This window comes from Folsomia candida, unplaced genomic scaffold (genome assembly GCF_002217175.1).
Source record: "Folsomia candida strain VU population unplaced genomic scaffold, ASM221717v1 Fcan01_Sc027, whole genome shotgun sequence".
NCBI classification, from domain to species: Eukaryota; Metazoa; Arthropoda; class Collembola; order Entomobryomorpha; family Isotomidae; genus Folsomia; species Folsomia candida.
In genome coordinates this window covers 268030-282325 of record NW_019091219.1, presented here as the reverse complement: position 1 = coordinate 282325, position 14296 = coordinate 268030, and the positions used below count along the sequence as shown (strand labels likewise).

Below are 14296 nucleotides of genomic sequence, written 5' to 3'. Positions count from 1 at the left end.
TTCCGCCCGGAATTAAATATATGAAGAAACGACGAGAAAATGATGATGGATTGCTTTCCAAAGTTTGTGGAACGGTCCCGGATACGAGGAAAAGTTAGTGGAAGGGTCGATATTATTTCAGTGGAACAGGCAACATTACTCCCCGGCATGGGTTGCACTCTGGGAAATTACTGTAATTAAAGTAATAACGGCTGAAAGGCAGCCAAACAACGCAGCGAACATTGAAATGGATGGATGAATAAGTGAGTCAGAATTACCCAGCCTTTCTAGGAATCAATCTAGCCCTGGCAGTGCAATTAGTATGGAGTGGACTTTAATTCAGATCCATTTCCATAATTGGTTCTTGTGGCGAGGTCGGCAGTTTGGGCCCAGGTGCCCCATTTGTTGACCTTAAAGTTGACTCACAGAATCGATATTGAATTTTACTTAAAAATTTAATTTAAATTGCGGATTAGGAAAAAGTTGAGTATTTTCTCATGAATGGATGAGTGAAATAAAAAATGAGGATGTTTATTTCACCGATAAAAAACGGGATTTGTAAATATTGGTCTAAAGTGGTTTTGAGATCTGCTTAGCCTCAGTGAGTTTGAGAGGGGATGGTGTAGGGATGGGAGAGATGAGCCTTTAAATGATTTTAGTCCATGGTGGAGGAGCTGGGATTTCGAGGAGATGGAGTGTTTGAGTGATGAGAGGGAGGGGAGAGTTGACAGTGAAGGGGACCCCTTCAAAATGGCAATCAAATGTCAATCAAATTACGGCACACAGAACTTACTGCAGTAGTGTTAAGGGAGGGAATAAATTGAAAAACGGGTTGAATTAGGTAAAGAATTGGAAATATCAATTAATCTATTTCATCTCTTCCATTTTTCTTTTACTTTTACTTCTGTCTTCGTAGTAAATAAGCAGGGCTAAAATATTGGTATTTGATATTCGCTTAATTCCTGTTTTAAAAGATTGTAAAATTATTAAAAATCTAAAAAAACCCAATGAAAAATCTAAATGCTACTAGCTTTGCAATGTCCTGATAAGTTAGGAAATGACGTCGAGTTATTACAAAATTATTTAAAAATTATTAAAAAATTATTACAAAATCCTGATTTTAATTTATTTTTTAAAAAAAATTTTAAAACAGTTAATGGCTAAGAAACTGTACGACGAAATTATTACTGGTTTTAAATTTGCAGAGCTAGCTAGATCAAGCTTCCACATTGCATAATGTAATATTAAATTAAATTAAAATGTTTGCTTTAGTATGCACTCTTTACAATCGGCATGATTTCTTTTCAATAAGTTGGTAACGACATTTTTACCATAATTACTCGTGATTTAAGAGTTCCGTAATCTGAAAGATGTAAAGAATTGCATGCACCACGGTGGTTGAGTGAAAGTAGGTGTTTACCTGGTTGGGATTGGGTGAAAGTGGGATCCCTGGTGTGGTGGCCATTTGTTTTCCACTACTGGTGGATTTTGTAAAAAGGAGTGAGTGAGTTATGGGGCGAGTGAGTGACTCCGCTATCCTACCAAAGAGGGCAATTCACGGTGCGTCGGCTTAACACGCTCACTGAATTTCATGCACGAGGGATAAACTGGATTTTTGTGGTATAAAGGATCACTTCTTAGAATAGAGCTTTGGGTAAAATAAGGCACACACACTTGTCGAGTTGACTAATGATGAGGAGGGCACTTATTTCAGTACAGAAGCTGGTTGGGGACAATAGTTTGAAAATCTGCATCATCCTTGAATATGCTAAGTTTTCAGGATAATTTGTAAATGGCGTAAAGACGAGTCAGATTCTCTAATTAATAATTTCGATATAAAATTTTATAAAAACTTCACAAGTAGCGTCAAACAATTTATTTTTACGCATGCTAGATATGCCATCACAAAATTGTGATATTAATTACACTAACCACCCAAAGCCACAAATTGCGCGGCACTACGAAATTGTATCCTTTTTTTTAACTTTTTCACAAAAGCAGTCTAGATTTCTCTAGAAATTAAAGGAATCAATGGCAAAATTTCTGATAGAAATTTACTTTGAACTAAAAATTACTGCTCCAACCAACCATGGTCACAGTCAGGTCTCGACTAACTGAGATCCTGTGAAAAATTGACGAGAGAAAAAAAACATAATAAAATAAACTGGCCAATAAAACGAGAAAAAGATGACGAAAATCTGCCCGTAAACAAGATCTAGGCTCTCGTAATAAAAGTGTTTTACAACATTTTTAATGGGAAATGTTGTCCACCCAAATTTTTACGACAGGGCGAGTTAACACCTCGGCAGAAAATGAGCCCTTTTTTCTCCACTCCTTAACTATTTCCTCGTCACCTTTACATCACTTTGTTGCGTAACATGGGTCATGTTGACCAAAATATGGTCGTAAAATTAATTTGAAAATCCTACGACCCTGGCAATGACTGTAAAATTTGAGGATTTCAAACCTTGTAAATCGTGTTCAATGAAAATGCTGGATTTTTATTGGAGGGGACATTCACAGGAGATGGCATCGACTCGAATATTTGCATCGAGCATGAGGGGTGCTAAAAACAGTGGAAATGGTGGACATCCTTCGTGGACGGCCAGTGGGGAATTACGACCTTGTTTACTTAGTCCGTGATGCACTCTGTCTTTCGTTTGGGACCCATTTCCCAAATATTTATGACTTTGCTGTGATGATAAGAAGATGAAGATGAGGAGATGGGCAAGTTATGATGATGCGAAATTTATTTTTATGCCCTGATGATCTGACAATGTCCAGATTGTGGAGGGGGTCGAATATTTCAGTGAGTGAGTGAGTAGAAGGAAAGACAGATTTCGGATAAATTATCCAGATGAGATTTTTTTAAAGGGAGAAAAGAAATGTTCCATAAAATTTGCACATGACGATGAACCATTTTTGAAATAGTAAAGTACAACTCATAATATTTGGTAGACATGGCTTGGCGTCCTATTTTATAAATTGTAAAAATTACCTAAATTTTTGGTGTGAATAGGTTTGATTCCTGGATGAGTAAATTAATTGGTATAATTTTGCGTATAAAATTTGAGGCGCATTTTCTTGATATTTTTTATCATGCTTGATATTTGATAAACTATTACAATTGACGGGTAATGGGTAATACGCATTTTATGATAATACAAATTATAAAATGACTTAGTTCAACGCCGTATTATACAATTTAGAACTTTTATTAATTACAAAATTTGTTTTAGATCAGCTTGTTCGTCAAATTTATTAGACCTATCACCACGAATTAAAAGCGCTTCCAATTTTGTTTCCTAGTCTTAATTTACAGCCTTGTTTTGACTCTGCTCAAGAATGTTCAAAGGAAGGATCAGATCCGCATTTTTTAGCCATGTTTTACTCTCCTCGAAGCCGTAAACAAGTAAACATCTCGCTGCATTAGTACTTTTCTTCTAAAGTCGTCACCTCGCATTACTCTGAGAAGAATTGATTATCCTGCGACGTGACAATTGGGGCAACAATGTCGCTCGAGAGGAGGAAGGAAGTAATTTATCTCGCTCCTCCAACCCAAATCTCAGCACCCATTGCAATCTCGAAATAAATGTGACGAACATGTGTCGGGTTAAGGAGACGGATCAAGAAAGTATTCATTCATGGCTGGATTTGTAAAAAATTAGAATTTCTCCCGAAAATAAAATTCTGCTAGAAATACATAATCTCCCACAAAATGCACGTTCTGGGTCGATTTATTATAGGATTTCATCCTCCTCTTGTCATCTGGAGTGGTCGGGAGTCCATATGGGGTGGATTATTAGGAGCGGTGGTTAAAGGACCCCTTTTTGTTTTGACAAGTTCTACTTTCTGGGAGATCTCTCTGCTAGACGGGAACTAAATATAGACGGCGAACACGCTATGACTGAAGAAGGAGCAGCAGCATGGGAGCTCTTTTTAATTAAGGACAAGATTCCACTCATTTCCGTTCATTAAAGAGTCGTGGTGGTTGGTGGGATAAAAAATGAGGGCATTCGGGGAAGGATTGAGACTGGATCGAATTGAAATTAAAAAGAACACGCAATTACACCCATCGATATTTTGGATATTGGTCGGCCGTCCAGGTGGATTTTTTCTGGCTCGATTTCATTCATACCGATTCTTTTGTGGGGTTCTCGGAGTCATTTGTCTCGATTTTGGGTCTTTTTCCCCGGCACAAAAGAGATGTCAATGTCACCCACCACCAATCGAAAGAATTGGAATCATGCCTCCAACCAATATTCTAGTCGTCGGATTTTTGAGAAATTTTCGGTCGAGTAAATGAGGCACAACTTTTGCGTCCCCCACCAGATGCGGAGAGAGACCAACAGAATTTTTGAGTAATGACCGGGCAAGGTACATACAAAGGACTGATTATCTATCCATACCGTGCAGGGTCGCCAGTTTGGGATGGTTGCGTAAACTTAATTCTGGGCACACCCCGCACAGACTGCCTACCACCCTCAACTACACAGTCGGAGGCGAGTGCTGACTGGTAGGACGACTACTTGGTCCTCGTCATTATTTCATTAGGAGGGCGAAGTGATTATGTATTTCTGCGACACATGTTTCCCGTCCAGAGGTTGACAGTCGTGGAATGAATGAATGAGCGCTCTAGTATTAGTATGATGTCACTTTTTCCGACGTTCCTCCTCAGTCAGTCAACACGGCCTGGACTGGGCAGTGTGGTAAGCAGGGAGAAAAAATAATACCCGGGAGGAAACCGCGGAAATTATTTGGTGATTAGAGTGGATGAATAAAAATAGAAAATCACGGCGGAAATTGGGTGTCAAAATAAGAACAACACGACGGTCTCGAGGGAGTGAGTAAGGGTGTCGTCCCATGTTTGGAAAGTGGTCCGAGTTCCGGTGGGAATTGTGGGGAGGAATAACAATAATTTGTGGAGTATGTCCGTCTCAAAGTGTTGGAGTGGATAAAAATACGTAAGTGGTGGTGAGACAGAGAGATTGTGATGGTGGTGGTGAGGAGTGCGAGGAAATTGAGACAAATATTGTGGAGATGGCCACACAAAATCTGGGTCATGGCGAAACAAATCATTAGAATCTATCCAAAATCCTGACATCCCACCTGTAAAAGGTAACAAAAATTCAGTCTGGGTTCAACATTACAAATTATATCGAAATTACCTCCAAAGTTATTGAATTGTTCGAACAACTCCTCTGCATTAGCTGCCGTTATCCTCATGTCCAGCAAATTCATATCTCTGTCCTGACAGAATTTTAATGCATCTGTGTAGTTGAACTGGAATAGATAAACACTTTTAATTTTCCTGCATAACCAAAAAAATTATTAAATACGTAATTGCTAATTTTACTTGCAAGATGTTGCTAACTACATCAAGTTCACGGCTTTCAAAGTACCCCATGATGTATGGTTCGTCCTTCCCGGCGATGAGCTCGCGGGCGTGTTGTTCTTGATAAGATATGAATATTCAACAATTTTTTACTCACAATTGCATGTTGATATATCGTATTTTGGAATTATATTCAAATCACACAAACATCCCAGAACCCAGTTCGACTAAAAATTATATGTAGCAAAATTTTCAAATTTTTTAGTTTAATCTCACCCTCTACGCTATGTATGTGACATTCACTAGCTCTGGGAAATTGGCAAATGTAACTTTTTCTAGGGTAAAAGGTATCTTCTGGATCCACATCGACCATGAAGAGTTTCTTCGTTGTAAAAAGCTTATTGTTCACCCAGCGGAGAATCATATGGTGCCCAGTTGACTTCGTGTAGTTGGAATCCTCCATATTTTCCATTTCGGTTTTATTTTTCTTAAAATAAATTATTTATTGAAATTGAAAAATTGATTGAAATTTAAACTATGGAAATTGTAATTACGAATTTATTTAAAGCTTTGTGAAAATTTCGGTTCCCACATTACCTCGAGATCGAAATAAAGAGGTGTCATCCCCCAAAATCTGTGATTATGAAAAATATTTATGAAGACTCTTGCTTTAGATGTTTAATTTCTGGAAATCTATTTTCGTCCAGGTTGTCAGGCAACTTGGACTCTTCCACGCAGCAAATCCCAGCTTTCACGTCGTCATAACTGGTCACAGTTCTAGGGGAGCGATGGCGTCACTTCTCGTCTTCCTCTTGACAACGCTACGACAGTTTCCGACGATGGATTTCACTCTGGCAACTTTTGGCCAGCCGAGAACGGGCAATGAGGCGTATGCCAATTATATGAATGCTTTATTCATCCCGACGAACAGAGTTGTCGCCAGGTAAATGTGGATTTTAAGAAATTTGCACAATTTTTAACTTTTTTTGTAAAATGAGAGATGGTCGGTTAATTTTTAAATGAGCTAAGTACATGTAAATACAATGTTAAAAGGCAGCATTTAGCTCATTTTAAAATTAAGCGAACAAGTCACATAGCTCATTTTAAAATTAAGCAAAAGTCACATAGCTCATTTTAAAATTCAGCAAAAGTCACATAGCTCGTTTTAAAATTAATCGAACAAGTCACTTAACTCATTTTAAAATTAAGCGAACAAGTCACATAGCTCATTTTAAAATTAAGCAAAAGTAACATAGCTCATTTAAAAATTAATCGAACAAGTCACTTAGCTCATTTTAAAATTAAGCGAACAAGTCACTCAACTCATTTTAAAATTAGACAAAGAATTCACTTAGCTCAATTTAAAAGTAACCACATCACGTAGCTCATTTAAAATTAAGCAAATAAGTCCCTTAGCCCATTTTAAAACTAACCAAACCAGTAAGTTAGCTCATTTTAAAGTTATACCGACCACATCTACCTTCATAACTTCCTAAAAAACCCAATTTCCAACTCTAGAGCCGACATCATCCCCCACTTCCCACCCGTTACGGCCTTCGGATTCTTGAACGCCTTCCTCGGCGTCAACTACATCCACCACGGCCAAGAAGTTTGGATCAACGGCAATGACACAATCTTCTGTTCCAAAGCGGTCTACGAAGACCCAACCTGTTCCAACTCCCTCGGACCAATTTACACCATCGTCGACCACCTACAATATTTCGATGCGGACTATTCCGTCTGCTACTTCGTCGAGGGGTGGCTGGACATCGATCTCCTCAGTTTGGACGGCTTCACCCCGACCAACTTTATCCCCCCGATGCCCACTATAGATAACAAGACTATCTCTCGAGTTTAAGATCTTCGCAAAAATGCGACAATTAGATACTCATTCCCACAACCAACTCATTCTTATCCTGGATAAGTTATCCATCCACCCACCTGATGAGAATCTCCTCCCACACTGGGTAGCCGCATCTGGTTCACGTTGTTGAAGGAGGACAACAATTTTGGCAAGATCCTCAGCGACACGACGACCGCCTCAGCGACCGACGTTGCGGATGCAGCCTTCAATAAATTTCAGGCGGATGGCCTTGTCCGCACCGAAACAGAGGAGATTGGTGAGCGCCTTTTGCGCCTCGATGGCCAACCCGTCGGACAGTTGGACCTGAATAATTTGCATAATTATTGACCAATCGTTAATTAATTAGTTAAATTATCCTGCTCACAATTTTATCATCCTGGATCAAATCCCACAAAAGTGTGACGCCTGGTTCGATGACGTCGTCAATTTTGAAATTAAACGTCGCCATGGATCCAAATCTCTTTCTCCGGAAGAACATCCGCATGGCGCGAGGTGGGAGGAGTAACGTCGTCGACCCCCCACCTCCCCCACTTCCAGGACCGAGTTGAGTCTTATTTCTGCCATTGTTACTCCCCCCAATCTGCACTCCGCCCACGGTGAGGACAATGTTGGGATCGAGGAGTTGCTGTTGGACGTATTGGGGTTGGAGTTGTTGCGGCGTGAGGTTCAGATTCTGACCACGGGTGGCTATTTCGACAAGCTGACTCTATGTGAGGGACGCCATGAGGTCGACGTGTTCCTGGGGAGACTCTTCACCGTCGAAATCGGCCATATTTTTGTCCGATTTGGTCGATATCCGGGAGGAGTACGAGCCGTCGGACACTTCACATGTCGTCCCCGACAAGGGGTAATAGATCGTCATGGGCGTCTTAGAGGTTGGCACGACAGCGTCGGTTGAGGTCGAGGGCGACGGATCGGGGACTTGTTGGAGTTTCTGGTCACCTAGAATACAAAAAATACGTAAAATTCCCCCCATTTCCCTCTTCTATCTTGACCTCACCTTGACCCTGACTAGACGTATTGCTCACAGATTTGTTACTCTGCACCATTTTCGTCACTCGTGGCGTCGACGACGGCGTCATGATCACCCTCCCCTTGGTGGGGGCGACATTCTTCACCGGCGTGTTGGCCTTCCTCCTCAGCACCTTTCGCTTCTTTATGATGATCTTACCCCCCAGAACCTCGTTCTCCGGCTCATCCTCGTCAGCATCCGAGTCGGAGTGTGTTTCCACGTAGGGCGTGGATCCACCACCCCCACCCCCGCCGGAGGAACAACCCCCCTTCTCACTCCGAATCCCGTCGTCGTCCTCATCCTCGTCCTCCTCGTCGGATAGCGACTCATCCGACGAGGACGAGCCGGACAGGTGGCACGTCGGTTTGAGGAAGGACGACGTTGGCGAGAGCGGTTCCTCCTCCTCGTCGTCGGTTTCCATCTGTTTCAGCTAACCAAAGAATAAATTAACCTTTGACCTTATTTCACCATCTCCGCGACCTTGACCGACCTGTGACAAGGGACGCAACAGCCGCTGCGCCTGCACGCGGTGGTGATGTCTTCGATGGTGGTGGTGGTGATTTTCCTCATCTTCCTCCTCCGAGCCGTCCACACTGACGGAATTCTCGCTCGACGACACATCCGCGACGATCGGTCGCCGCCTCCCTCTCTGGTGGTGGTGGTGATGATGGCGCCGGTCGGCCCGGGCGTGGTGAAACTGTAAATTGTTGTTCGACGGGGAGGATGACGAGGTCGGGACGGAGACGACGCTGTCCCCACTCCCGAGGGGGAGGGATGTCGTCAAAGCGTTGGCCTCCTCCATCGCGGAGGTGGCGTTCGTCCAGATAAATTTGATGAGGGCGGAGGCCAGGTAGAGACTCTGGACAAATACAAACATTAATTAATTAATTAGACAATTATCTAACTATTTAACCACTCACCTGCTCCGAGTGATCTTTCGGCTCCAATTTCTGCAACAAGTGGTGCAAATGCAGCACTGGGCCGGGTTCCATGTGCGGAATGAGGGACGACAGGACGTCAAAGACCGGTTTGGAGCAGTGTTTGAGCTGCGCCGCGGTCCAGATTATTTCCACGTGCTCCTCCGTCAGTCTGTTCTCCATGGCGAGGAAGGACAAGATCGTGTGGCTCTGCTTGATCACCTCGACGTGCAAGTTGGGGCCGAAGATGTGCTCGACGACTTGCTTCGTGAGGAGCCAGGCGCAGAGGGAGTCGTAGAGACGGTCCGGGTCCCGCATGTGCTCCGAGTTGAGCAGCTCGTTGAAGAGGTTGATGTAGTTGTTGAGCTGGTTCACGCCGGCGAGGCGCATGGTGAGCGTGGGGCAGAGGAAGTAGCGGAAGGCGAGGTCGAGACCGTCCTTGTCGAAGGAGAGGTGCACGTCGACGGGGTCTTTGACCGAGGACCAGATGCATTCTGGAAAAAAATGGGGAGAAATTAAGGGCCAAATTCGACAAGAAAATGGCGAATAATGGCGACAAAATTGGCAGGATGTAACCCAAAATTCTAAATTAATCCACAACGCTGGAAAATGTTCCAAAAATTTTGAAATGTTCTTCCCACTTTTAACTATGGCGGTTATCAAATGTTCTTTCCATTTGCGCCATAGTTAAATTTCCTACTGTTCTTCCCACTATAGGGAGATATGGAGGGAACATTTTCCAGCGTTGTTAATCCATAATTTGACCTAAACCTTGACCCCTCACTCACCCGCCATATTTCTCGCCGACCCCGTCTTCAACTCCGTCTCGACCAAGGAGCACATATATCCGAGTGCCGCGGCCCTGAAGGGGACATAGAGTTTGAGCAGGGCGTTGAAGTTGAGCCAGGATTTGACATTTGAGGCCAACGCGACGAGCATGTTCATCCTGTGGAGGGCGAGCGAGTCTGGCGTGTTGTTCTGCAGACAGACCGTCAACGCCTCCATGCCCCCCGCGCGGCAGAACAGGCCAACATTTCGGAACAGATAAGGAGACGCCTCAGGCTCGTTGATTTCGCAATATTGCGACAAATTATGCAACTCGGCCGCCGAGAGTTCAGAGTCGGAGAGTTTGATGCCTGCCCCGGAATGCGTTTTGTATCCGATATAGGTCGGGAAGGAATTTGTGAATAATTTCGCCACGAAGTAGACCAATTTGTCCTTGTCCTCGCAATCCCACAATGGTCGGGATGATGTAGAGGAGGAGGATTCTTGACTGGAGGGGGGACTGGTTCCAAATCTCTGCACGATTTCGACCACGATCAAAATTAAGAGTTGGAGGGCCCAGTTGAATCGCTCGAAGTGTTTGTGATCCGACCGGAAGCAGCAGGAGCATTGGCGTTGTGACCAGGACGACAGGTAGAGGATGATGGTCTCCACTTCTTCACGGGAAATGGTGATGTCCTCGAAGGAAGTGAGGGTGGTCCGCTTCCCATCGTCTGAAAGAAGGGGAAAATTAGCGCATTTTGTTTATGGGGGAAGAAAGTTATGTGGGGGGTAAAATAATGTTTAACTTACACGACGAGAGGAGGGAGGCAAGCTCAGAGCAGACTTCGCACGTCCGTCCCGTCCCCATTTTCCTTGAGTGCGGTGGAGGACTTGTCGCTATGACTACGATAAGTTGGCAGGTTGGATAATCATTCTTCTTCGCCGGGATTCGTCACCATCCATTCGGATGTGGGAGCGGCAGTAGGGGGAACTATAAATGGGATTTACTCCTGGAATAGTTAATTAATTACTGAGTTAAATTAAATTGGTAAGAATCAGGTCAAACTTTTTGTTTTCATGACCGGTTCATCTTAAATATTTATAACTTACTACCTTCTCACCACTGTCCCTACCCTGGCCTGCCAAAATTAAGGTCCTTCACCTTGACCTTGTCCTAATTTAATAAATTACTTCTTACCCCCGCCTCCTCCCACAATTCCGTTAAAATTGAGCAAAATTGCTAATTTTTGACGTAAACATAACATTTTTCTCACCTTTTTCCACCCGGCGCAGCGACTTTTATAACTCTTTCTTCCACACCACCTCTCAAGATAAGTACTATCTTTATCTCCACCACTGATAACTACGTAATTGTGGAGGGGATACTTAATTATCAAAATATTTATGATTTTTGTGTATGTGGAGGTTTTTGGCTGTTGACTTGCTTCTCCAGACTTTGGGTTGAGCGGTGGTGGAGGTGGTGGAGGGAAGTTGCGGGTTGCTCCGAGCATGGGGGAGCGTCCAGGTAGCATGTGGCGGAGAATGATGTGGTTAATGGAGATGTTAATTAGCTAATTGGGGATTATTACTAATTTTAATTATAATATTTAAGAGTTTGGGCATTTTAATTAAGTTTTATTACCGTAAAAGCCATTGTTATTTCGGATTTTTGTCGCAACGTTGGATGTGATTGAGCCTTTGGGTGAAAATCTTTGTTTTCATCACGTAAGAATTTCATGTGAGTTCAGAAATTTAAGGAATTGTTTGCAAAATTGTTTAATTAACTTTATAATTAATTACTTAAATTTTAATCAGTCTTTATTTCTTAATTAATGAGTAGTTAAAACTGATTTTATTTATTTATTGGTGGTCCGACTTGGCGAAATAGTGGAATAGCGAGGTTTGATCGGGGGGTCGGTATTATCACATCGTTCCAACAATACCACGGGGGTCAGGGTGAGCTTGTCCACTTGGTCAAGACTTGTACTGGTGGGGACAGGAAGAGTAGGGGGGATTTTATTCATATAGTGATAAAGAGTGGGTCGATTTGTTGCTAAATTTCTTCTTCGTGTAATAATTTCCTCTCTGGGTGGTGGAGAGATACATGAGGAAACATCAGGAAGGTCATCGTCGTCTTCCTGAATTTCGATCACTTCTACTTTCACATCATTGGCAGGTGGATGTTGCATCGGGTGCTCGTTGACAAAATCCGCTGGTGTAAACTCTTCGACGTCTTCTTCAACGAAGGTTGAGCTGGATTCGATAAGAGTTGGTGGAGGTGGTGGTGCGGGGAAGATGTTCTCAAAATTTAACAAGTCTCCTAAACTTGTATCCCGAAGAGCGTAGGGGTCAATGTTGGGCGGATTCTGAAAAGCAAAATTACGAGTTAAGCATCGCAATTAATGCAATAATTTACATATTAAATATTTTACTGATAATTCGTACCGAAATTTGGTGCGAAGAATCTTTCATACTTTCATCATCATCCCCACCACCAGAATCAGTCCTGCTCGTCGTCGAATCAGAGGAACCATGACTACTCAGGGTCGCCTGCAATTAATTCCAAAATTAGTGGAAATTCATTAAAATGTAGCCCATTAACTAACCAAACTGTCATCTCCCCCACCACCACCGTGATCTTCTCGTCCTATCGCCACGTCAGTCTTCTTTCCCCTCCCTCGATTACTGGACATTTTCCTCGTCGTCATCCCCCTCTGCTCTTCTTCCTCCTCCCCCTGATCAAGTCCCCTCGCCGCGCGTGCCGCCGCTCGCTTCTTCTTCTGCCACTTGTTCGCCCTCTCGGCATTCCTCTTCTTCTGCTCCTTCGTCAATTCCGCCCTCACTCTCCGCCTCTCTGCCGCCCGCTCCTCCTCCGTCATCGCCTTCCTCGCCTCCCTCGTTGCCTGGTGGTGCTTCCTCGTGACGGCGCGGTCATAGTCGACCCGCCCCATGAAAAAACTTTCCACGACGCCCATCTTTGTCGAATCTTGCTCAAATGTCGCCAACCCTCCGGCCTCGCCCCCTTTGACCAAGGCCAAGACGGCGATTCGCCATTCTTTCGCGGCATCTGGCACGTTGGTCGCTTTGACCTTGCTTATCCAATACTCCACAATCTCCCTGGCGCTGGGCCGGTTGACAACGTTGGTCTTTAGTTCGTTGAACAAGTCCAACTCTCGGCGCTGCATTTCTCTCTTTTTCGCCACCAGGGCGCGCATCCTGACTCTGCGCTTCTCCCTCTGTTCCGGAGTAAAGTTGGCGGTGCGGAGTTTACAGAGGGCACGCCGGGTCGCGATGACCTCTTCGATGGGACGTTTCTTTCTTCTTAGTTCCGGTGGGAGTTTACTTCGAGATGGTCGCGGAGGCCGTTTGTTCGCGTCGAGGAGGGATTGGCGCAACTGGGATTGGCGGAGGGCGAATTGTTCGCCAGATTCGGTGTCGGATTGAGTGAGGGTGGTGACCTGGGTTTCGACCGAGGCGAGGAATTCCTCTCGACGGCGACGTTTCCCGTCGCGACTGCGTTGGAGGCGAGCTTCTCGTTCGAGAGGGGTTTCCCTCTCGCGGGCGCGACGTTTTCGCTCTTTCTCTTTCCGGGCGCGATCATCATCGGGACCGGCGGCTTTAATGGCGAGGCGGCGCTTTCTTTGCGGAGGCGGCGACGCGAGCGTTGAAAGCGGCGCGTTCTTCGGGCGTGAGGCTTTCGCGGTAGAGTCTGGCCCGTTCTCGCGGCGTGATGGGGGGATCGCGACGGGTCCATTTTCTCACGCGGCGTTTTACGGTTGTTTCCGGTGGGGAGGACTGGGAGGAGGAATCGTCGGAGTCGGAGGATGTCGCGAGTGGGTCGCAACTGGGGGCGACGTAGTCAGAATCGTCCCCATCTTGCGCGACGGGGTTGATTATCCATTTGTCGAGAGAGTCGAGGTCGTCATCGTCGGAGGAGGAGGAGGAGGAAGAAAATTCAATTTTGACGTGGACTTCGTCAGCTTCAAAGTCTAGGATGGGGTTAGATTCGTCATCTGGTTGGGGCGGTGGGGTGGACTTTTTACGTGTCGAAGGCGGGCGACGTCTCGGTCTCATGACGACTAGGTTTTATTAGAGAGAGGAGTAGGGGCGAGGGGTCAAGTTTTGTGACCTGGAAATAAATAGAGAGAACCCAGTATTTATTTGCACAGTTTTCGTGCAAATAAACAGCGTTTTTTAATAAAAACTTAAACCTTTACTTAGTATATTTCACCTTGCTTTCCTTATCAAGACAAGGGTGGGGTCAACCATTTATAATCTGAAATAATTGAACTATATGAAAATATGTCACGGACATTTAACGATGTCAAAGTTATAATTTGTCTTTCACACAAAAATTGAGAGAATTTTCATTCTCGTCACTGACCACCACCACTTGATGAAGATACATTTGGCTTAATTATTTC

The 14296-nt window shown here is 44.2% G+C and overlaps 4 protein-coding genes across 4 annotated transcripts; 1 reads left to right on the top strand and 3 right to left on the bottom strand.

Moving 5' to 3' along the window:
• Window positions 1-4759: 4759 nt before the first annotated feature.
• LOC118438900 lies at window positions 4760-5784 on the bottom strand. The gene is made up of 3 exons (XM_035859744.1): window positions 5591-5784; window positions 5336-5433; window positions 4760-5262 (listed from the first exon to the last, which is right to left on the bottom strand). Exons 1-3 carry the CDS (start codon window positions 5775-5777, stop codon window positions 5065-5067), a joined length of 483 nt encoding a protein of 160 aa, XP_035715637.1. The 5' UTR covers window positions 5778-5784; the 3' UTR covers window positions 4760-5064.
• A 155-nt stretch (window positions 5785-5939) lies between these two features.
• Window positions 5940-8198, top strand: LOC110859580 (lipase). Its single transcript, XM_022108543.2, has 2 exons — window positions 5940-6257; window positions 6833-8198. Exons 1-2 carry the CDS (start codon window positions 5989-5991, stop codon window positions 7170-7172), a joined length of 609 nt encoding a protein of 202 aa, XP_021964235.2. The 5' UTR covers window positions 5940-5988; the 3' UTR covers window positions 7173-8198.
• LOC110859579 (ubiquitin carboxyl-terminal hydrolase 34) lies at window positions 7356-10740 on the bottom strand. The gene is made up of 8 exons (XM_022108542.1): window positions 10683-10740; window positions 9896-10603; window positions 9111-9601; window positions 8681-9049; window positions 8179-8620; window positions 7935-8120; window positions 7543-7865; window positions 7356-7481 (listed from the first exon to the last, which is right to left on the bottom strand). The coding sequence occupies exons 1-8, from the start codon at window positions 10738-10740 to the stop codon at window positions 7356-7358; spliced, it is 2703 nt and encodes a 900-aa protein (XP_021964234.1).
• On the bottom strand, window positions 10623-13122 carry LOC110859578. Its single transcript, XM_035859721.1, has 3 exons — window positions 12479-13122; window positions 12318-12422; window positions 10623-12238 (listed from the first exon to the last, which is right to left on the bottom strand). Exons 1-3 carry the CDS (start codon window positions 13085-13087, stop codon window positions 11729-11731), a joined length of 1224 nt encoding a protein of 407 aa, XP_035715614.1. The 5' UTR covers window positions 13088-13122; the 3' UTR covers window positions 10623-11728.
• Between the last annotated feature and the right edge of the window lie 1174 nt (window positions 13123-14296).